Source organism: Ischnura elegans, chromosome 3 (assembly GCF_921293095.1).
Source record: "Ischnura elegans chromosome 3, ioIscEleg1.1, whole genome shotgun sequence".
NCBI lineage: Eukaryota > Metazoa > Arthropoda > Insecta > Odonata > Coenagrionidae > Ischnura > Ischnura elegans.
Genome location: NC_060248.1, coordinates 64,267,161 through 64,291,646, shown reverse-complemented (window position 1 = coordinate 64,291,646; position 24,486 = coordinate 64,267,161). Strand labels below are relative to the sequence as shown.

Sequence of the window (24,486 nt, the reverse complement as noted above, 5' to 3'; positions counted from 1 at the left end):
TAGTTAAAGTGACATCAGGTGTTCTAAAAGGAAGTGTAGTTGGCCCCCTTTTGTTCATTATACACATTAATGACCTCTGTTCCCAAATTAGTAGTAAAATACGTTTATTTGCTGATGATGCTGTCATCTATAGCAAAATTAGTGATCACTCTATGAAATTTTATCATCAGAATTAAACAGCGTTCATTTGTGGAGCCAAGAGTGGGGTCTCGAACTTAATCTGAGCAAATGCACAGCGGTACATTTTTTGCAGAGTTCGTCCAACATTAGCCATGTTCATGCTGTGGATGGTGTTAACATAAAGGCAATATATGAAGTGAAGTACCTGGGAGTTACAATAACCTTGAACCTCTCATGGAGAACACATTTAAGGAATATTTGCGGCATTGCCCTGAAGAAATCAGGATTCGTCAAGCGTGTTGTGGGAAGATTTTTGGATTTGAAAGTAAAAGGAAGGTTAATTCGCTCTTGTCCGACCGCCCCTTGAATATGCAATGAGTATATGGGATCCCGTGCAGAAACACTTAATCTGTAAACTGAATAAAATACTAAATGCGCGGTTCGTCAAAAACTGCTACGGGCGTACAGGCAGCATACCCAGATGTTAAGCGAATTAGGCTAGGAGCTGCTGGAGACTCGAAAGCTATGCACTCAGAGGTTTAGATTTCTTGAACATTTAGAATAGATATCTTTAAGAGGGAAAGGAGAACATAATGTTAGAGCCCCACTGTATTTCCAGGTCCAACAGAAGCGATAAATTAAGAGAAATATTTTGCCAAACAGATTGAGTAATTCGTTTCTCCCACAGCAGAAAGAACTTTAATAAATGCTAGTTGTAATTTTGATGGAGCATTTCCTTTTTATGTGTTAACAGCTGGTGTTCTACACCCCTTACTATATGCCTTTTAGGTGGCTTGCAGAGTAGTAAGTAATTGTAGGTGAAAGAATGGAATAGATATAGTCTGGGGTAAGGAGATTTTATGGGGTTGAGGGGTCTCTGCATACCAGTGGGATATGTAGTGATGGAGGGAACTGGGAAGTAAGAATAGAGGATTAGTTGGGGGTAAAGGTGGTTGGGCAAAGTTAAATTGGGGAATACATAGGTTGGATACAGAAGGGGTGGGATTTAGAGATCATTCAGTCACTTTTGTCTATTCATGGATTTCTGTCATTACTTGCTTTACACCATAAGATTCTAGAGAGTAAGAGTTTTTTTTTCAAAGCTAAGGAATTTTGTCTACCATCACAAGTATAAAGTTCCACGGAAAGCCTAAACACTCTGTACTTCAATTCTTGTTCCAGAAGAATGTTTTCTTCCTGTCAATTTGTGAATTTCACTGCCACTATTGTCGCAGAATTGGAATATTCCACTGCCATAATGTGCTAAAGATCCACAGAGAAAAAATCATTCGCCTTGACCGGGATCGCAAGTCCAGAGTCCAAATCTTTTGTTTTTGTCCTGCAGCAAGGCTCAGGCACTTGAGAGAATTTCTCGGAAAAACTTACACTTTTTGTTCTTCCTCCCTCTATCCTGCTTCTTGCATTGTGTTGAAATTAAGCATGAGTCCATTTGATATGATAAGTTTATCTTGAATTAAGTGCGTAGTGACTTGTTTTCCTTTGTTGTTTTCTACCCTGTGTGCTTAATGTAATGTTAATTATTGACACACATGATATGGTTACGTATTATAATTCTAGTGAAGTAAGTGCAGTTTGATTCAAAATGAGTTTCAGAGAAACATCCCCTTGTATAAAAAAGTTTGGTGATTATGAATATAATTACTGTCCTCTTCAGTTTCATTATAAACAGGCTCTGCTTGTGAATGAAAGTTTCTTTTTGCATTATCAGCAGCTAATCAGTTGAATTCCTTTGGAAATTTGTTGTTTATTTTGTTTTTATATGCTTAGTTGAATCTTTTATACCTTAAGCTATATTGCTTTATTGATCCATTACTATCTGTTGCTGTAAGCATAATTTATCTGAGCAACAATTGGAATTTGTATGAATTAATATTACTGACAAAAAGTCTTGTATACATCATTCAACATTGGCATTAACAGGAAAAGTTTCAGTTAAAGATTGAATCTAAAAAAGTTATATTACGCCATATATGTCGTAAATATGGTGCTATATAGTAATATTTCTGTCAGAAGTAAAGTTTTTCATAAGCAGGCATTCCCAGCAGATAACAAAGGGTCAATAAATACCCTTAAACTCTTTATCCCACCACCCAAAAATTTTGGGAGATATGTCTTGTGTGAACTCTCTTAACTCTTTTTATTGCTGCAGCCTTGGGCAGCCCTAGAATGATTGATGAGTCACTTGACAAAATTGGCTCTAGCCAAAACTTATAGTAGACGTATATGTGGTACTACAATCTTACGCATAGAGATATGGTGACTGACAAATAGAGATGGTTGCTCACTCTCACAGGTGTGGACAGAACTGAATTCACACTGGTCGGAGGACAGTGATTCTGCGATGGTCTCATCAGTCTTCTATGGAGGCTGTTGTGCTTGTGGTGGTGTGAAGCTGTTGCCATTCAAGTTTCCCAATTCTCACTGTAAAATTTCACTGGTCTCTTCATGTTATATGTGGGCCTCATTGTGACATTACGTGCCTAAATTAAATTTAATTTTAGAGGCACTTCTCGACTAGCAGAATGGATAGTTTAATAAAGAATGGGTAGCTTCTGAAGGACTGTATCTGTTCACTTTATTTTTTAAGCTTTTCTGTTAAATTTCATTTATAGCATTTAGCATATTTCATTTTTCTCTCATAGTCAATACTGATGACATGTTCACTGTCCAATTCATATTTTAATTGTACTGATCATGTTAATATGAATAGAATGTCTCTGCTTCCTGGAAGCCAAAATGTGGCTATTTTTCTTGGGATCTTTTTACCAAATCATTCTATATTTTTTGTGAATAAATGTAATTCCTCTTTAGCTGTTTTGTTTCGTGTACCATGTGATTACTGGGAAAATTAATTCTGGGAGTATTCATGCATTTGTATCTTGTTATCCCTCAACCTGCATTGCTACCATTTCTACCTCCTCCTCACTCCCTATGAAAATGTGAAATCATTTTTTAATATCTCCCGGTATTTCAATTTCATTGCCATAAAATCGATAGGCATAACTTGCAAGCAGTAGTTTTAACCATAGCAACAATTTGGCACCTAAAATGTAGCATCTGACCACGTGCTGAGTCAGACAATGTTAGATGCGAAGTGGGGTCTCCACATTGGTGTTGACATTTGCCATAGCAAGAGTTTTCATCACCGGAAAACCTACGCCAAGAGCCCCTAATCTCTGTAATTGCTAGCGATCTGTTAGAAATGAAGTTGGCATTGAGTGCTCAGTTTCAAATTCATGTGGCAAACTGTCGGTCGATAGATAAGTAGTTCATTTGAGTGAAAATATCATGGCATAAACATTTGCAAATGCTCTTTTGTTCCTCTGGCAGCAGAAAGCAGTCAACAGCCTATCAGCACATCCGTGAGTTGTGTGAATAGAGAGCATTGGAAGGTAGACACCATGGCCAAAAAACACAAAACACGTCTAAGCGAGAAAATTAAATTAATAGAGCAACACGAGAGTAGCGTAATTAATTTATCCTCCTATTTCCTCTTCACTATTTAAAAAATCAAAGAGAAGATTAGGTCTGTCGTGGTGCAGAAGGACAAATCATCACAGCAATGGTGCCTGAGAAATGCAGAACATGAAGAGCTATAAGGAGCTTTGTTCAGATTTAAAGATAGTATGCACGCATTTGAAGACTTATATTCACGTTTAAAAAAATTCTTATGTGCTTTTGAAATTCCCTCCTGTCGTGCGGGTGGGCTAACATCTGCTATCTCAGGGGTTCGTAATGCATTGCCGGCAGTTGACGATTTTTCAAACCAGTCTAAACACAACTATCGTGTCACCCAGGCCCTTATGTCGCTCATCGAAGTGACAGGCAAATGCTACTTTGAATGCCATTTCATAGCTAGCGGAGTTTATGAATGATAAATCATTTTAATTTGAAGTCCTCCGAGTCATTAGCAGCTACGTGAAACAGTCTTTAAATGCCTTGAAACCTGACCCAGGTTTTCCTTCCCTGAAAATGAATGAACGAGAATGCATTCTTTTCCAAAAGAAAATAGTCTCGTCAACACTAAAAACTAGTTAAGGGGGAAAGGAGCCACTTTCAATCACAGCTTGGAGTTCATCAGAAAATGTTGTGTTGACTGCGCTATCAACACTTGCAGATTCACCTGATATCGCCGCACTGAAAATACCTGCGTGCCGTTTAAATTCTGGAACCAACCGGAGCTTTCACCAAATGTCTCAGAGCAATTACCACTCTCGTCTTTATGTACTGATTCACTATGAACTTTCCGTATGTGTAGACCGCTTGGTTGAAGTTGGTGCGGCTGAGGTCACTGATGTTTTAACTTAGTCTTTATTCAGAATAAGGCATCGTGCGTTTAAACTTCCGCGAAATATCCCTTTGACGTTCTCCATTTTCAAAGCAATTGACCTATATCAATTTCTCTTCTAGGTTTATGGTTTTTCTTGATAAATACTTGATTTTTCTACCCGCATTCCTATTTTTTGCCATTTTCTCTTGGTTTTTACTCTGAATGGCTCTATCGAAATCACCTTCTACTGCTGAACTGTATTCTTGAGATGCAGAGGGCCTACGACTGCGGGGAGGGAACGAAGCTATTGTGTTTGAGACTCTATAGGGGACCCTCTTATATGTTGATGCTATTCATGCGCAACTCGGCCACCGCTCCATTTCTCCCCCGTGAATACCGATGACCTTGAAGGCTTTAGCGTAGACCCTCTACCTGGAAGTCAATCGCCCGGTAACCTATGATGGCAAAAATTACGTCTCAACCAGTATTGCTTAAAAAAAACTCATTTCCACTAGCCCCATGCTTAATTAATGATCTAAATTAACTCATTCTGTTAAGGAGACGAGATAAATTACTTCGGTAGGCTGGTTATGTGGACCCAATGACGAGTAATACTTTTGGCTATTGCACAGCAATGGATTTCGATTAATATATAAACTGAAAAGAAGATTTGAGGCAAGCATTAATATTAATATGCGTGAAATGATTGAAATTTCGTGTGTACTTAGCGCAAGTTCCCGTTTTATCACGAGAGCGTTTAAGATTTTTGATTAGGCTACACTGCGTTGCAATGTTTCCCCGAGGAACGAATTTGCACTGTATCGAAATCGCGCTAATCGAAATTGCACTATACAAGACATGGGTGTATTACATTGGATGATTGAAAAAGGCTTCCAAGGCAGGATCGTTCTACCACTGTTCACCGTTTTTGTCTGCAGAAACAAATGCGATTGCGAAACGTTCAGGAACAATAAACCAATACCAACAAAGTAATTTGCTGCATTTAACACGTTGACCGCCATGCCGGTCATAATGACCGGAGTCGAGTGGCTCCTGTCACGCCACGTTGGTCATACTGACCGGCCTCCGAGCGACTGTTTCAAAGTGGATTTCTGATGCCGAAGTGACCTGAATCTCTTGCTAACGTATTGGCCATGATCGTTAAGGCGTCAGAATATAAATATTTATTTTAAAGTAAAGCACAAAATACCATTTAATGTTTTATGATCCGGGAATAGTTAACGGAATGAAAAACACAAATGGCGTCAGAGGACATATCTACTAAAAACATCATGGCGGTCAACGTGTTAATAACCGCGGTACAGTTTTATCAGTAATTTTATGAATTTTCAGTGGAAAATACCAAAATAATAGAATAATCACGTAAATGCACTAATTACAAAGAAAAATCACTTTGTTGGTTCGGCATTGGGAATGTGATTGACTAAGCAAAGCTTTGCATGATTGTTATTTAATACAGGGTTTATAAATTGAATGGCTAGTTTGTCATTAAGATAAGGAAATTTAGTAATGCAAAAAAACATTTCCTTTTGTCTGTATTTATGCTTAAGTTTATTGGATACAAATGCTACACCAGTCCTGTTACAATATCAGTGTTGTCAATAGGTTTTTTGGCTATTTTATGCTCCACCTCCAGTGAAGCGACAATGTGCTATAGGGAGTGTTTATTTGAGCACTGAGGGGGTCTTGTTTTATCGAGGTTGCTTTGTTTCTTAAGTACATTCCAAGGTTAGTTTCCATGGAGAAGCCGTGGAAGATGTGAGGAAGTGTTTCCCTTGACATGTATGTGATGGTGAGAGAGTTTTCTTCCTCTCCAGAATAATTTAATGTGATATCCTGAAGTAGATACCTCAGATCCCATGTAATGGCATGTGGATGACTATTAGGATCAGTGTTGATCAAAAGATATTTATCTGCTGCTATTTTATGTGGAAAGAGAATGGCAATCAAAGTTTTGATGACTGAATCACTGTCCATGACCCAAAAGTGACAGCGAAGGAAACAATCACTCCATATTCACAGTTCAAAAGATGAGTACAGAAAAATACGAAAATCCAGCGGGAATTCCGTGGTGGTTGACTCTGACAGCATAGCACTGATGAAATTGTCAAACTCTGGAGGCCCTGACTAAATTTCAAATAACTCCTGTTCTGCTGGAGAAAAATTTTTCACTCTGCTAAGTTGAGCTAATGGTTAAGGTCCAACCGTGTTTCACTGACATCCTGCTGAGAACGAAGGCGAGTCAGTTTTCGTCAGATCGCCATGTAAGCATCTTTCCCCCAGCTCCATTCATCCTGCAGAGGTGGGGAAAAAGGCCAGGGAATAAGACAATGTATACTATTATTTTCGTCATGTTGAATCACCATTGACTTTATACTAGAAATAAGATTCTCTTTTTTTGGGCAAAATATTGATCTTCTAGTTGGATTTTTAAAATGTTTTTTTTCACGATTTAGAAGCGAAGAGCTTTTTCAAATGTTTTGAATCTTTTGAAATCATGTCTTTCATCATAAATTTCATGAATTTATTTGGATTTTCTTCATTACTTGACCTTTAAATCAACAATGCATCATTTCCGCTGATGCCAACAGACGTTCTGAGAAAAATAAATGTTCAGTGTTGCCTACACCTAGGTAACTGATCTATTCCCTGAAAATATTGTTAATTCAGAATTTGTCTGGTCCCAAGCATTCCGGATTATCTATATTTTACTGCAGTTACTGTAAAATATTTTTGTGAAAATGTTGTTCTTGTGCATATGATCTAATCACTCATGAGTCGAAATCAGAAAAATTAGTAATAGGCTCTGCTTAAAGGTTGTAATATCATTAGAGATCGAAATGAGTTTGGAAAATCTTAAGGGCTAAGATGATGGGATGGAGGCATCTAATGATGCTGTAGACTTTCCTTGTCGCTAAGTGTATAAGAATTAAGAACTTGAATTTTTTTGCTGATGACTGTGGAATCGATCAGCATAATGAAGAATTCCAAATTTGGTTCATTTTATTCTTCCAACTGTACAAGTTTCAGAAACATAAATGCTGTGGTGAATTAGCCGATTACTCTGTAGTGGTGATGGATTAGTCCCAAACCTTTACACTCCTGTTAGTCAAGTAAAAGTGTTTTGCTTGCAAAGTTTCAGTACGATCTTTTTAGTTTCTCCAACTGACCATTTGGGCCTCGGAGCCAAATTAAAAGTGACATTGTTTTTCCATTTTTGCTGCAATTACTCTCTCTTTAATACATTAAACCACCCTGGCATGTATTTCTAGTTTTCTACAATTCAATCCGATGTACACATCAGCTCTGAGTCCATAATCGACCTTATTATCATTATGTCATGCAATGGAGTAATAGGCTTATTTTTGGCAATACAGCAGACTCCCGATTACCCCGCTGCAGTTCATTGGTGTTGCAATTTATCCGTACATGTATTCAAGTGTACAGTATCCAAGCAATCTAAATTACAGACTGCGTGTGTAAATAATAATAGATTGATTTACGTAAATTATGAAAGTTACAATAATTGAAAGTGAAAGTTTGGATTACTCCTGGTGTAACTCTCCGTCATTAGCCCAGATAGTTGAGAGTTTGCTGCATTATGAAAAATTAGGGGTCAATTAGTCACCCCCTCTTACTTGATACTTTTCAACTATTTAATTATCATAAAGCTGTTTGAATATGTAAGTAATGACTAGAATAAGTCATTTAAAGAAATTATGATTTAGGGCTTTACTTAAACCTTTTAGTGCCAACCTATTTTACTGGTGGACTGAAGAAAAATGCCAGGAATTTTTTTTGCGAATTGGTAGGTTTGCACTTAAAAATTTATATAAAGTTTAATGTGCATTTACTGAATTTTTTTCGTGTGCTCTCAATACTTACGGGTATGATAAAGCATAACAGATTCTAACAAAATGTTGCAAAAGCTAAGCACAAAAAGTAAAAGGTGTGAATGTGAAAGAACCCAGCCGATAGGTCGTCCCGTGGCACTCTTTGCAGCTCCCCAGGGCGATAGCCTGTTGGCACTATCAGGGTTGAATAATTCTTATATTTTGTTATAAATATTTATTTTTTTATTTTATGTTTAAGTGCATTGCAAAATTTTGTTAACAAAACTGTAGTTGAGATGCTACACTCCTGATTACATCAAGAGAGGAAGATAAAACTACCCCAAAAAATATATTAGCAAGGGCCTTTTTGAGCACATATTGATTGGACTAAATTCTGTTTTTCTTTTTTGATTCTTGATGCCATTCCTGTAAAATACCTCTTCTTTTTAGTTTACCAAATAGGTAAAAACGTCTGGTAACAATAGGTAATCACACTGTTTGGGAATCACTAAGAAATAATTAATAATTTATAGTCATAAAAATAATGAATTTATGCATGATATCAGAACAAAGATTTATTGGGTGGATAGTATAGCAGCAAAAACTTGCTGCTATATGACTATTTGTTTACATTTAAAAAAATCTTTATGTTTTTCAAGCAACACTTGCGTATAAGCTTTTTGTTGAAGTGACTATGCAGCAAATAAATAAGTGATCTCTACCTGTATGATCGTGTTATAGGTAATGATTTCAACCACAATTCCATCGATTTCACTCCTTTCACTTACTTCAATTTTCTTCCTTAGAATTAAGGTGTAGAGTGCACCCATCACTACTGAATTTGATCTATTTAGAATCTATCAGATATAATAAGCAAATTTAACAGAAGAGAATTTTCTGGTAAATGCAATGCACAAGGTACATCTGTATTCATAATTTATTGCCTTTTTTACCATTAAGTGTATTCCATATTTTGAAATAAATTTTCCTCTTTACAGGAGTTGTGGTAACATATTCTGTGCTGACTGCTCTGACAATGCAATTCCGCTCCCTGGAGAAAATTTCTATGATCCAGTAAGGGTTTGCTCCTTGTGTTATGCTCGTGCCATGCATCATCGCTCGAGTCCTCCTGGGAACCATGCTGGGAGTAGCCGTTCCCAACAGTCAAATGGATTGGCTGGGTTGGGAGCCTCGGGAACCAATGGAATGCACCACAGATCCTTCTCCCGCTCATCTTCCTCTGCTTCATCTGATGATGGTGTAGAGCCCACGACCCAACTCCATTGTACGCCCACACCTAACGCGAATTCCTTGGGATCGGGTGGGAGGTTTTCGTCCTCACATTGTTGTAAAATGGCAGATGGGGAATTCAGGAGAGATTCTAGTAGTAAAACAGCCACAGCAACTGCCTCAACTTGACGGCCAATGAAATGCTGTCCATGGGGACATGATCCAGTTATCCAGACTCCCGTATGTCCCTCCTCAAGTCCCCCGAGCAGTTTTGCGTCATCCTTGCCTTTGTCTTCTGGATCAGAAGTAGGGCGTTGGACCAGGAGACTGGGGAAATGAAGAATTGTTGCTGATCAGGATGCATTTTTCCTTTCACCAATGCCGCCGCTTCTGCTCTTCATCAGGCAGTCAGCTCATTGCCTGTGGAGTAATGTATCCTACCTTATCATGTGTATGAAGGAGGGTCATTATTCACACTTAGCAAATGTAAAACAATTTAGATCCAAACAAATGCCTCTTTTACCTTTTCAACTGAATATCTAAGTCACTTATGAACCTTGAAAATCATTATTCTCATTTGTTCATTTTCAGCTTCCTAGAAAAGGTAACTAGAGAAATGGAAAGAAATTAAAATCACTGGGCAAAAGCTTATGTATATTTATTTTTTGGGAGATGCAGTTGTTTTGAAAAAGTAATTGCTTCCTGCCTTCTGCTTGGTGATTTGAAGATTGTAAATATTATGGGAATAGGGCCGATTTTATCATGTCAGGGTTCTTTTAGGTATCCAGGGAGTTCTATTGTGGGTTAATTGGCATAGTTACCATTGGAATTGCTGAATGCTTGTGCGACCAAAATTAACTATTAAGGGGCTGTAGATACCATTGTAATTAACTTCTTTTCAAATCAGTGCTGGATATACTATATGAAGGAAGCCACTGTCCTAAATTAATTTTAAATTTTGTCTCTGCATTATTTGTACAAAATATTGTATATATATTATATGAATGAACGTGAATATTACCCTTGTGCTGTCACTGCTTTGCTGCAAAACCTTCCAAGAGGTGTTTGCTTTTTGGCTTTTCCAAGGCTTGATGGGTATTTTGATCAAGTTTCACTCTGTTTAGTTTGAACACACAAAGAGGAAAAACTATACTTACTTTGCTTTGTTAAACAACTGGCAATGACATGTATGTGGAGCAGAAATAGGGTCAGCTTGGAATACACAATTTGATAAGCAGGAATGTAGTATACGTAACAGTCAAACTGTTTATGGACCAGTGAGATTGTTTTTATCTGTACATTTGTGAAAAGTTTTGCAGAAGTGCTGGGATAGACAAAATTACTTGTATATGTTCAAATGTATGCAAATAAAAAGTGTATCATATCATTTTGTTTTTTTTTTCACTGCAGTTCATGTTCAATTTCTTCTCTTGCTAGTACCTTTATCTTTTGTGTTTTCGGGTTGAGTTAATGCCATTATTTTCAAACTACAACTTGAAAAGTCCTGTATGAAGTTGCATTAAATTTTTATCCCTGGTGAAAATAGCCGCTCATCACCATTTACTTCATTATTGATCACATCGATTATCAATTCACTCCTTGAACGTGTTGCAAATGGAAATGTGTTGAGAGCAAAGTGGAAGGAAGTATTCTGATTCCAAGCGGGTAAATTCTGAGTGCACAAAAGTTTTATGTGATTAGAGCCTGATATTCTCAGTTATAAGATGTGTCAGCTGATGCTGAATGGTTGCAGCTTGCATATTTTAAAGTAAGAGACAGGAAATTCTCTGAACACATGTAAAGTGATGTTTTTGCACAGACCTGTTGTACATGTATAAAGTCTCTATTTCCTCTCTGGCACGAGGCATACTACAATGCACTACGCATTGTGTGCTGACGAGTTCACAGCAGGCAAGCTTTGGCAGGGATTCCTCTCATATGGTAGTAAACTGTTTTGAGCATGCCCCCACTACCTAAATAGTGTGCTGTTCCTTGAACAGTGCTATCAAGGTACAGCAGAGACAGCATGTTTATTTTGGCCAGAAAGTGACAGTGCTTGTCACACTTGAATTTTTGTAACTCAATGTTATTGGTTTAGTACTATTCACAATACGTTCAGTACTATGTAACTATTTATGTTACTAGTTTCTTGCAGTGAGTTATTTGGTCTTGAGTGCTACATCAGACAAAACCTAGTACTTCGGAAAATTTAACTAGTGTGCAGCCATGGATGAGAGTGGATGCAGGATGAGGAAAGGCACATTTTTGTTTTCCATGTTTGCTCTTTGGCAATTGTGACTACGGTTTTAGATATGTATTTCATTGTAAGGGTGATGGGAGGATGGACATTCATCTCTGATCTTCTGCACCAGGCACCATTGGGCATGTACACAGTAAAGTTATATAATGAAGTTATTCCAATACAGTAAATACTAGATTTTATGTAATAATCTTTGTCAGACTGGAATGTGGCTGTTGTGTTTAGTGAAAGAGATGCCTATGAGATGACCAAATGTCAAGTGTGCCAGTTGAATCACTGAATGAAAGGAGTAAGTGAAATCAAATTAATTTTATTTGATATTGTGAAGATGTCACAACAGTAAGAGAAGACCCGTTTTTATCCATTGAAGTCAATCCTTGGTGAGTACCATTAGCAAAGCAAATATCGAAGAGAGTAAGAATTTTAACTATAATCTTTGGCGGAAAGAAACTAAATGAGAGAGTCTGGTATTATTTGATTTTGTAAAACGTTTTTACGGTGCATATTAAGTAATGCAATCCTGTGCACATTCTCTCTTAATTTTCAGCATTGATTTTAGATTACCAATTTGAAAATTATTTCAATGATATAATTTAAGGTTTGAATGATGTGATCTTCCTATTATTATCATTATTATTAGCCTAGACTTTTGTGCATTGAATATGGCCTATTTATAATTACATTTAAATCCCCTCGCACCACGTTCCTACCACACGCCATTTTTCTTGAAACTAGAAAACAAGTGAAATACGAAGAACCTCATGTATTGACATGTGGTGTTTTGAGTGTTTGGTCTGCCGGTGATAATAATTTATCATTTAATAGTTCACCAAGTTATTTTTTGCAATGGGTAAAACGAAAAAAGGTTTTAACTGGAAGGCACGACAAGCAGTTCAAATTGATATTGATGATAGCAGCACTAAAAAGGTAGTTTAAAGTTGTTTTTAAGTATTGACATAAATTACAGTCATCGTTATCACTTCTGATATTTTTTTCTTTTTCATAGATTTCTGTTGACTCTCAAAAGTTAAATACAGGGAATTACGATGAATGCAACGCATTGGTTTTACCGTCAGCTAAAAGAGCTACCAAGAAGAAAATCAAAAAGGAAGCTCCTACTAGGATACTATCAAAAAAGCAGAGAAAGCGACTTGAAAAAGTTTTGGAGCAAAAGAAGAAGAAGCAGAACGTAAATATTGCTATTATGTTTTTTTCTTCTTTGCCCTTGAAATAAGCTGATATCTTGCATCCTTATTTTCAGAGAGCATCTCTATTAGAAGCATTGTCTCAGGTAAAAGCATCACCTGAAGTACTTGATAAGATGACATCTTTAGCATCAATTCAAACGAAGGGCTTAAAAAGGCATTTTTCAGAATTTGACGTGAAAAAACTTTCACCTCTAAGCGCAGCAGGCAATGTTGGGGAAACCAACATTAATAGCGTGAAAGGGAGCAAAAAGCGAAAAATTTTATTGGCCATGTCAACCTCCACAACCTTAGAGAGCAAGCGTGATCCCACCGTTGTCGGGCTTGAGGTGAGACTTCTTCTTTCATTTGAGTGAATTCCTCATTCTGCATTGTGTTCATAGAACCTATTGTATTATTTTTCATTTATTTTTATTATAGGAAAGTGAAGAAGAAAGTGATTCAGATGAAGAGTCAACAGTGGCCCAGACTGATTCAGAGGGTGAGGTAGATTCTCAAGAGTGTACTACACTGGCTGAGCAGTCAGATGTGGAGACTGATGAATTGAAAGTCGAAGTGAACCTAATGGCAAACATTGTCAAAAGTGATGCAGATAGTGGAAAAAGTGATTTTAAACAACCGTCAGTGGTTACAGAAAAATCAGTCAAAATACCATTGGTACCGAGTACACCAGCTGTGTTTGTTCATGTTATTAGGGACAATGTAATGCAGGAATCTCGATTAAAACTTCCCATTCTTGGAGAAGAGCAGATGATAATGGAAGCTATAAAAGAAAACCCTGTTGTTATCCTGGCTGGTGAAACGGGCAGTGGGAAAACAACGCAAGTACCTCAGTTCCTTTATGAAGCTGGTTATGCCTTGTAAGTATGTAAAGGTCTCTCATGTTGCAAATAGTTTTTCATGAGTGCTGGGTGACTAGAAAATTTTACCAATGGTGTCGGAATCCAATTCTTTTAGTCATAAGTTACTGCATTACTAGGTCTCCTGAGTCCATATGCATGGGTGCATAATGCAAGGTCCTTATATAAGGTCTGTTTATAAGGGCAATGGCATATTGTTAGAAAAATTTGCCATCCTTTTGTTGAAATATCAATGAGGGATTCCATTTTCAAAGCTACTTAACCAATACTTCTCTTAGTCCTCCCAATGAATGAGTAACTCAAGTGGAGCTTCTCATGAAATTTCTGTTTTTCAGGAATGGTAAAATGATTGGTGTGACTGAGCCAAGGAGAGTGGCTGCCATCTCCATGTCTAAGCGTGTTGCTGAAGAAATGAATCTGTCAAAAGAAGTGTCATACCTCATTCGTTTTGAAGGAAATGTATCTGATGATACCAGGATAAAATTTATGACCGATGGTGTGCTGTTGAAAGAAATTCAGAAAGTAAGTGAACAGGTAAACTGATTCTGGCTGTGCCAGGCAAGAGTTTAGGGGATTTTGGTTATCATATACAAATGGAAGCACTGATTTTGCCTATGAAATACTGACTAACGTACCGAGCCATCTTCCACCCTATATATCAAACTTAATTCTATGTGTAGAATTGAGTCAAAAATTTTGGCTGAAGGTTAGAATGGGGTATCACTGAGGCACAAGGTGGAAGGAAGAGGTGCTCGGTGATGTAAGAAAACATGGTTGATTCTAATCTGCATGGGGATTGTTCACTGTGTGAGTTTATCACAAATACCAACCGTGAGTGAATATGAGTTGCGGCTGATGCAGTCCGAAGCTCCTGCCTGAACTGTGGTGGGGTGGTTAGTTGTAATCATAATACGAGGACAGAGGATAAAGATCCATCCTGTTCTCAACTGTTGTTGTTCCAAATCACATTTGAATGACAGTCTATGTGAGATAGTGAAGGCTATTGGAGTTCTACACCGGGTCTTCATGGGAGTTGTGGGAACTAAAACTACTCATCCGCTCAGCGAGCGGAAGGGGGGGCTGCGAAAGCATGGGAGGGTAGGGGCCATGATGGGGATGGTGAGTGTTATTTTCTGGGTTCTCTGCCATCCCACCAATGAGCATTGAAGAGAATTTGGACGAGGGAGCAAGGTACGAGCGTGTAAGATCTTGAAGTTTTGTGAAGTCTTTCTTTCTGGGCAGAAACATGCGAGCATTGATTTTTGCTGTTTGAGTTTTCAGACTGTCTTGTCTTGTTTGGGTCTAATGCTAATAACACTGGCCTGCATTTTTACAGTACTACCATGTTTTTCTAGTTCTGTTGCTGGAGTACCATATATTTTTGTGCGTTGAATCTGAAAACTGTCTTATTTTTACTAGATTGTGTCAGAACTTTTTTTAAATTCACCACAGATCTGTTGATTTCTTAAGTGTAATTTTTCGAAGAAAATCAAAAATATAAGAGACACAATTATGAGTGTACTATTAAAATACAGCAGACTCCCGAATATCCGTCTGCGGTTTATCCGGGATGCGGATTATCCGTGCATTATTTTCACTCTTGCTCAATTTTTTCCGCGATCTTTATAAGAAAAAATAAAATCGGACGCAAAATAATCAGAATTACTGCATTAATGCTAATATTCACTGGGCTTATTATTTCCGTTAGAATTCCCTTCGTAAAACGGAAGGAATTGCACACTAGCTGCATTCACGGGAGCACCGTGTTCCTATTTTCCAAGCCTCACAGTGACGACTGCACTCCGTGATCACAGATACACGTCCCGCTGCAGTTGCAACCCGGACAACTTGTGAGAGACGCGACTACATGGCGTGGTGCCTGACAGTGTAGTTTCTAACGTCTAGCAGTGGTTTTGAAGCATTCATGCAAACCACTTTTCTGCATCCATGATGACACAGCCACCGATGTGTGGTTTTCGAAACCAGGCCTAACATGGAGCATTAATAATATGAGCAACCATGTTATCGCCGCTAAAAAGATTGCGAACTGGCGAAGAAAGCTCTCATTGCGTCCGGGAAGCACTCTAAAGTAACAGAATAACAGCATAAATAATAATATATTGTTTGTTTGATGTAAATTATGAACATTACAAGACATTAAAGTGAAAGTTTAGGTTATCCGTGTTTTCCAATTATTCGTGCCGTCTCTCCCCATCTAGCCCGGATAATCGGGAGTGTACTGTACAATGTAATGTGTACATACTTACGTTTTCTAATTATTGTGTTTAATCCTCATTACTTTCATCTTTGGATATATCAGTAGAAATTGTACTTATACTATTATGCTAATTCAAGCAAAATTATGCTCTTGTAGTGAAAGCTTCTCATCGCTTTTTGGGTGCGGTCTAATAAAGGAACTCGTGATTCATTGTTAAATCGATAAAGTGACGGAACCATGATTAACAAAGTTAAATTATGTCGGAAATGTGTCATATTTGGACTCATTCTTTTTTATATATTTTTGCAAATTCCTGTTCTTGAAATCATGCGGAGGTAAAACATTAATTGCGGAAAGTTATCGCTTGTCATGAAGAACACAGTGCATAAGTGACTCATGCTATCAGGGTGTTTTAAAAATTTGGGATCAGGAAGGCAGGTCACCTGAAAAGAGGGTAATTTTTCTCGGGGAAACTACCGTATAAGCTTGTGTAGGAGGCGCACACGTGTAAGAGGCGCACCCCTATTTTGAGGATCAAAGCTATAAAGAAAAAAAATTTTGCGACATTTTTTTTATCCTATCGTGCGGTGTTGCAGACGTATGCCTGGAATTTCGACAGTTATCGAAATGTTCTCTTTCAGTACTATTTGAAAGAGGAAATTTTGATAACTGCGGCGGCATAAGAGGGAGTAGAAAGAGTTCCGATCCTCTCTTTGCATACGCCATCGCTCTACGTTGCTTGTCCTACTCACGAACAATTTTGTTTAAAAGCTCTCGCAGGAGTATTGCAATAGAATTGCAGCCGTGGAAATTTTAAGGCAAAACACGACAGGCAAATGGCATGAGCTTTCCCAAGAGATTGAACAACAATCGGGGCAACCTCAGCGCCGTAGGATAATAACCACGTCGTAGATTTAAGGCCCCTTGCACACGCACCGATTTTGGACGGCCGGTAAAATATCGGCCGTCCACATTCCAATCGTGAACAATGGGAGAGCATTGGAGCTTGCACACGTACCGACCACACGCCGGCACCGGCAAAATGCCGGTTAGCTGCCGGCTATTGTCACTGTGGATCGCCGGTGCCGGCTCAAAAACATAGCAACGTATCGTTTGACCGGTAAAAATCCGGCTTGTGTGCAAGCATCGCTTCGCCGGTAAAATATCGGCCAATATTTTACCAGCCGTCCAAAATCGGTGTGTGTGCAAGGGGCCTAACGGAACTACACTCGGCTCTCCATCAGCTAATGCCTCTGCCGTTTTTTTCCTTTCCGAGACTCCACAGGAAAATATCAAGTTACAGGGGAACAATGGAAACGTGTTTCATCCCTACCCCATTCCACCAACTGACCTTTTTCGGTCTACCAGGTTCAATTCCCCGAGTTTCTGGAGGTCAAATGCTACGTGAGTCACCTTCTGAGCTCGAAGATACCTCGATATCTTTCAGCAATTGTATGACACGCACGAGGTTCTAAAAAGAATTAGACCTAACGCGACGTATATCTTACAGCATTTAAGTTTTTTGAGCTCTAATTGATTGGACACAAAGATTTATAGCTAAAATAAGGCTACTAATATTCAACATAGTCCAAACAGCACAATTTCGGAAGAAACAAGCGTAGCATAAGCGCATTCAAACAAGACGAGACGGACTGGAAACTCAGGCAACGCAAACTGCGTATATCACATTGCTGCGCCTTCGCCCCTTCGCTTTAAAGGCAACGACATCACATGCAAGATCGGACGTGTTTTTCCCTTGCTCCTTCGCTCGTAGCTTTAAATACGGAGGGGAGGGAGCCCTCTTCCCCTCGACCTCTCCTTCAGCGCTCTTCACATTATAAGCATTTCCGATTTCTTCTATCCACCATTAAGTCCAACAATGAGCACACTCGTTCGAATTTTTTCAACCGCAGGTTGTGACACCAATATTACTATATGCAGTATAAATGCCGCGGGATGCCCACTCGTGGCAATAAATTTAGCGCGCGCTCTGGAGCGAATCACCCCGCGCGATCTTTTCAATGTTCACCTCTGGGGTACCGACGTGACGGTGCTTGCAAGAAATTCAAACAGAAGCATTTTAAAAATACGTCACTAAGGGAGAAACTCCCCTGCCTGCTGCTTGATTTTGACCCAGGGTTTCAGATGACTGACTCACGCTGAAAACCAAGGCCACTCAGTTCCCCTTGAACTTGCAACCGGTGAAGGGGAGGGGGGAAGATAAGAAGTTTGTGTAAGAGGCCCACCCCCATTTTCGGCTGCAATATCTGGGAAAAAAGGTGCGCCTCTTACATGCGCTTATACGGTACTTCCATGCTTAACATATTTTAAAAATGTCAAAAATACACCATGTTTGGTGTCATTTTATTTTGAATTTTGTGCGTTGTACAAATATTTGAATACAATCAAGATATCATATCATTTGCCGAAAGTCATTGTTAGACACTTTTGGGCCCAATAGGTGACTCATGTTGCAGTTGGCCCTTGAGAAACAGGGAGCTTTGAAGAAGTTTTCTGTAAAAGGTCAGTTGGCGAGAAAGGGGGAGGAATGAAACATGTTTCTATTGTTCTCATGCAACTTGATATTTTATTTTGAATTATTTATGGTCTTGGTAACATGAAACCTGAGCGAGCCATGACCTGGGGTTCCAGAGGCTTGTTGGTTGGCCATGGAGGAGAGGGAAATGTTAGAGGGGTGGATGGGTAGGGGAAAGTGGATTTTGGGAAATGTGCGACGTAGTTACTATTCTGCGGTGCTGAGCTTCTCCTGATGGTTAGTCCATCTCTTGGCGAAGATTCAGACTATGTGCCTGTCGTGTTTAGCCCTAACAAGCCACCATTGCATATTGGAATAAATAATTTGGGATGAAATGTACTCATAAGACTGGTCATAACTCCATATTGACAAGTATATGTGTTTGGTTATGGATAAGGCACTCTCAATTGATAATTATAGTGGCATTTCTCACCACCCTTGTGAACTTGCTCCATCAGCTAACTTCAGACTAAATAATCCTCTTATCCTACTCTCTTATTGAACCAATTTCTCTTGCATCAATGGTTATGTGATCTTTCTCTGCAGAATTTAAGCCTCATTTCCTTTTCCCAATACATTTAAATTGGCCAAAGGCATAATTATGCCTATTTAAAATCACTTAATAATATGAACTCATGCTGTTGTTTCATGTCATGTACTATTTTAACCTTCATGCTCTCCCTAATGCATGTGTATATTCTTACACGGGACATACTCTATACGTGACCCTTTTTTGCTTTTGCTGAGTGAGTATCCTTGCACTTCAATCCTTCTTTGCTGTGACTTTTATGATTGTAAGCCTGTGATTGGTGGAGTATTATTCATGCTTTATATTATTTTTAAATGATATGGTTAATGCATGGAAAAATGTGTCCTTACAATTGTCCATTCAATCAGTCCGAAGGATGTTTTAAGTATAAAAGTTTCAAATTCTCCTAAGCTTTGCCTGATATTACAATCAGTCAATTTACTTTCAGTAACATTTATTGAAACTTGACTTTTTTGCAGGATTTCTTGTTGACTCGTTATTCCGTGATAATTATTGACGAAGCCCATGAGCGTAGCGTGTTCAGTGATATTTTATTGGGTCTATTATCTAGAATTGTTCCTCTTCGCAATAAGAGAGGTGACCCTATGAAACTTATTGTCATGTCAGCCACTCTCCGATTGGAAGACTTCACTGAAAATCCTAGGCTTTTTCGCTCAGTGCCTCCAGTGATAAAGGTAAGTTTAGTTTTCATGACAAATTTTATTGGTATTTTTACCCAATAGGGTGGTTTCCTATTATTTTTTTATTGCCTAAATCGAAAGATTATTACTCCTGGAGTACGTATTTCACGCTTTTAGATTTTTAAATGACGATATCTATTTTTCGCGATTAAATGAAAAGTGAAAATTTTCAAGCGCGCGAAAATGCGACGCGTAAGTAGGAATAATGGGAAAAAGTCCGTGCGACACATTTCTGGTTCCCCCTCCTGCCTTGTGAGGTGACCTTGATCGAGGCTCTGAGCGCTGATAGGACGCAGGATGCTAGCGGTTAGCTGAGTACCTTGCTGGCTGGTAGCGCTTGGCTTAAAAAAGGTTTATTAATACCTTATCAAACGAAGAAAACTTTCCGACCTAAGCCAGTTTTAATAGGTGATTATTAAGACATGTTTCCCTGAGCTCTGTGCCTCATGCATGCATTGGTAACCTCAGACGATGTATAACTCCTATCCTCTCGTGTAGAAACTAGGTCCCTGTGACGTCACGTGGAGTGGAATCGCATGGGCGCCAATCTGGCCTTTTTCAAATGAGGATAAAATTTGACCCTTGCCATTCGTCAAAACCGGTATTTCAAAAACCAAATAATTTGTGTATTATGAATACACTAATGGTGGGTAACGAATCACAATCAATCCCTTTCGTTTTCTTTGATGAAGGAAACTACCCTATTATTTTTACTTATATTTGAATAATATCTCTAATCATGTTTGCATCAGGATGTTTTGAGTCATTTTTTTTAAATTATAAGGTCATGAGTACACTTTATTTAAACAAAGTGTCTGTAGTCTTTTGCCCTCTTAACTTAGTACATGCATTTTTTCTGTGCTGATATTTGGAATTTTCAAGGGATTCAATGAATGGAATTTTTGTGAACTTATCCTTGCTTAAGAGCATTTGTGATTAAATTATATACTCAGACTCTCAACTATTTCAATTTTTTCTTGTTTATAGTGAAATCCAGAACTGTTGTCTCCTTAGATGTGGTTGAGGACTTATTATCATAGAAATGATTATGCTTATTTTCATGTAAACTTTCAGGTGGAATCAAGGCAATACCCTGTTAGTATCCATTTTAACAGAAGGACTGCTCAAAATTATGTGCGGGAAGCTTTCTTGAAGACTTGTAAAATTCACAGCCAGCTCCCTGAAGGAGGCATTTTAGTATTTTTAACAGGCCAACAAGAAGTGAACACCGTTGTTAGGAGACTGAGAAAAGTTTTCCCATGGAAAAGTAAAACAAATCCTTTCCCTAACTCCAAAGGCTCTGACAAGGAATTAAAATCAAATGTAGAAGATGCAGCTGGGTTTTTGGATTCTGAAAATGAGGTATGGTATTCATTACAGATGGTCTTGTGTATAATTATGGGAAAACTTGGGAAATTAAGTTTAAAATGAGTTGCATTCATTGATTTACTTTAAAGGAAACTGTACTAAAATCAAACCATGTTTCGTGTAATTAAATTAAGTACTTTACTAATTTTGTATGTTTCACCAGCAAGTCTTTGATTTAATTTTATGTGGAGATAAAAACGCTGTTGTGGAAATGTGCAAAATATCCACAGTGGAAAAAAATCATTCACCTTGACATGTATTCAAACCCGGATCCTCCCGATTTCTGGTCGAGTGCTTTAGCCAGTTAAGCTACTGAGGTGTCATTCCTCCTTGTGGAAATTTGTGGACCTTTTTGTGAAATATGTGGGATGTAACTGGTTAAAGCACTCAACCGGTAATCTGGGGTAGAGGTGGGATTTTCGGTTCATTTCCGTGATTCGATTCATTCGGTTCTATTCATGTGAATGAACTGTTCTTTCATGTCGTTCATAAAGAATCACATGAACCGAATGAACAACGTGAACCTAATGAACTCTGCGAACCGAATGAACAACGTGAACCTAATGAACTCTGCGAACTAAATGAACAACGTGAACTCAATGAACTCTGCGAACTAAATGAACAACGTGAACTAAATGAACTCTGCGAACTAAATGAACAACGTGAACTCAATGAACTCTGCGAGCTAAACGAACAATGTGAATCAAATGATTGCAATGAAGCGAAATAATCCAGAGTTCACCGAAGACAATTTAAGGCTGTACGCATGAACTTACATAATTATGTATGTAATTATTATAGTAAGAATATCTTCATGAATATATGCATACATAGGCGGATCCAGGGGGGGGGGGGCACGGGGGCACGTAAAAATCAAAAATAAGCAAGATTTTTAATACGTTCCCATTATCATTGCATTCGTTTTGTATTACGGGGTATTCTTGTGCCCCACCCAGAACAAAATCCTGGATACGGCCTTGCTTGTGCCCCTCCCAGAAAAAAATCCTGGATCCGCCCCTGTATGCATATAAAATTTTAAGGTAATAATCGAGATATACGACTAAACATGTTTCCTTCGTATTCGGTGATTCATTATTAAATTAGATTCTATTAATTGGCGTTACACCATAAAGAAATTTTCCCTTAAAACAGACAGACTTATCGGGAGCAAAGTGGTCATGAAATTATTCCGGGTAACTCACGCAACACCTCTGACAGCGGTGTTAGCAATATTGTTAGGCATCATGGCGCACGCGACCCCTACAACATACGGGTAAAACGGCATAACATTTGTCATATTAACGATATTACCTCTAGGAAAAGTGTGATTTTATGAAAAATTCAGCGACGAACCTTAAGCTACTCAAAGAAAGAATTAAAGCCGAGCCACCTGGCATTATGCGTCAGTCTCTCAGAGGGCTTTTAACCTTTTAGCATCAAAAGAGAATGATCATGATGCTACCGCAATGAAATCAATTATGCTACAAAAAATTAGTAAATGAAACCATAGTGACATAGAAAATAAAATAAATGTTTCATAGGTTCCATATAATAAGCGAGAAATTCATGGAATATTCACTCTCAACCAGTGCAGGTGGATTCAAGATTGTGACAAGAAGGGGGCTAGGTACCTGGGGTAACGTAGGCAACGTGGGGGGGATTGGGAGTCTTCCCCGACAACTGAACAAAATTATTATTTTCTTTAACTCTAAATATAATGGTGCATTAAAAAACTCAAGATATAATGGTAATATTTAGAGGCTCTCTGGATCCCCCACTGCTCTTAAATGACTAGAAAGACCTACTGTCATCCGCGGCCCGCGAAGTAATTCAAGACCTTTATATTTCTACTACTCCGACGATTGTTCAAATGATTCTTCGATTCTTACATGATTCTTCAATTCTTATGATTCTTCGGTTCTTAAACGAATCTGCGATTCTTAAATGATTCTTCGATTCTAAATGATTCTTCGATTCTTCATGAACCACACGATTCTTTATGAACCCTTTTAACGAGGAGCGTATTTCGATTCATTCGGTTCATGCCAATGAACCGTTCAAAATGAACGATTCATTCATGAACGACACAGCTCTAATCTGGGGATCCGATTTCGAATCCTGGTGAAGGCAAATGATTTTTTTCTCTTTGGATTATTCGCACAATTTGTGCATTGCGGGCGACTCCCATAAAGTTATCACCGTGGCTAGTCCCGCTTTACTTAAGCTAGTAGGAAATGGATTTGTGGCTGAATAGCCCTTAATATTCTCTGGGGATGTGCGAGTAATTTAAAATTTGAGTCGAGTAGTTGGTGCTCGACTTGAGTGTTTCGAGTACCATTACGAATGTCGAGTTGAGTCCTTTTAGTTACAGTGCTGTCGGATGCCAGTAAGTTCAGAAAACTACCGTGAAGGGGCGCTATGGTGAAATTCATGCAATAATATCGCTTTCAAAGTCTATAAGTCATTGGTGATGGTTTTCCGGGTTTACACCGCGTTGATACATGTTTTGCGGACGACAGTTTCGGGCGCGTTCCAGCTCCCGTCTTCGGGTCCAAATGATTTGCAGATCTGTGATCTGTCGTCCGCAAAACATGTATCAACGCGGTGTAAACCCGGAAAACCATCACCAAATAACTAACCGCGGAAGCCTCCGTAATAATCTATAAGTCATTCTAAAATGCCTTAACCTTATGGTTTCAACTAGCTGTATACGCAGCAGTCGACATGGGTGCCAAGAGCGGCCGCCAACCATCCTCCAACCCGGCAGTGCAGCGTATTCGTTGTGGACCGCTGCATCGCTCTTACTTTCGTAGGCGATACTTTTATACCCTACTTCCTTTTCTAAAACGCTGGGAATATACGTAAAAATTGTATGAAAAAATGTATCTTTTAGCTTTTAGCAGACAGTGGAGCAGTTTTACCTGATGTTTGACGTCACAAGTGAAGACATCTTTTAGCGTAGTTGAGTTCTAAATATGTCCCATGTTAATTTCCGTTTAATCCTTCGTTCCGTGTAGTTTCCTTCTTAACTTACAAAAAAATGCTGAGTTAAATTAAAGGTGGGAAATTAAAAAAAAATTGCCTACAAAGCTAAAGCTAAGTTCCATATTTCGTTCGCTTCGTCTTATTAAATTCCATGAAGATTCAAGATCCATAAAAATTGTTGTAGGTATAGGTTTTTAATATAATTTCCGAAGGTTTCCGAATCTTGCATTTTTGGCAAGAAAGTACTTCTCCAGCCACACAAGTGTGATGATAAATGAAAACACCATTGAATACACAAGTGTGTAGTGAAAGACAATTTTCTACAGGCA

General features: G+C 38.5%; 2 protein-coding genes across 3 annotated transcripts in view; both read left to right on the top strand.

Moving 5' to 3' along the window:
- The window catches only part of LOC124155933 (myotubularin-related protein 3), a 38,119-nt gene extending 27,237 nt beyond the window's left edge, over window positions 1-10,882 (top strand). Inside the window, exon 14 of one of the 2 annotated variants that reach the window (XM_046530160.1) lies at window positions 9,264-10,882. In XM_046530160.1, the coding sequence (XP_046386116.1) occupies window positions 9,264-9,684 (421 nt within the window). In that variant the 3' untranslated portion in view covers window positions 9,685-10,882. Of the gene's footprint in view, window positions 1-2,434; window positions 2,952-9,263 lie in introns of those variants that run through there. The other variant, XM_046530162.1, reaches the window with a different exon arrangement.
- A 1,617-nt stretch (window positions 10,883-12,499) lies between these two features.
- Window positions 12,500-24,486, top strand: part of LOC124155929 (probable ATP-dependent RNA helicase kurz) — a 36,696-nt gene continuing 24,709 nt past the window's right edge. The window contains exons 1-7 of the mRNA XM_046530156.1: window positions 12,500-12,682; window positions 12,762-12,944; window positions 13,017-13,289; window positions 13,381-13,820; window positions 14,156-14,342; window positions 19,583-19,798; window positions 20,879-21,166. Of these exons, the coding sequence (XP_046386112.1) occupies window positions 12,602-12,682; window positions 12,762-12,944; window positions 13,017-13,289; window positions 13,381-13,820; window positions 14,156-14,342; window positions 19,583-19,798; window positions 20,879-21,166 (1,668 nt within the window). The 5' untranslated portion in view covers window positions 12,500-12,601. The remainder of the gene's footprint in view (window positions 12,683-12,761; window positions 12,945-13,016; window positions 13,290-13,380; window positions 13,821-14,155; window positions 14,343-19,582; window positions 19,799-20,878; window positions 21,167-24,486) is intronic.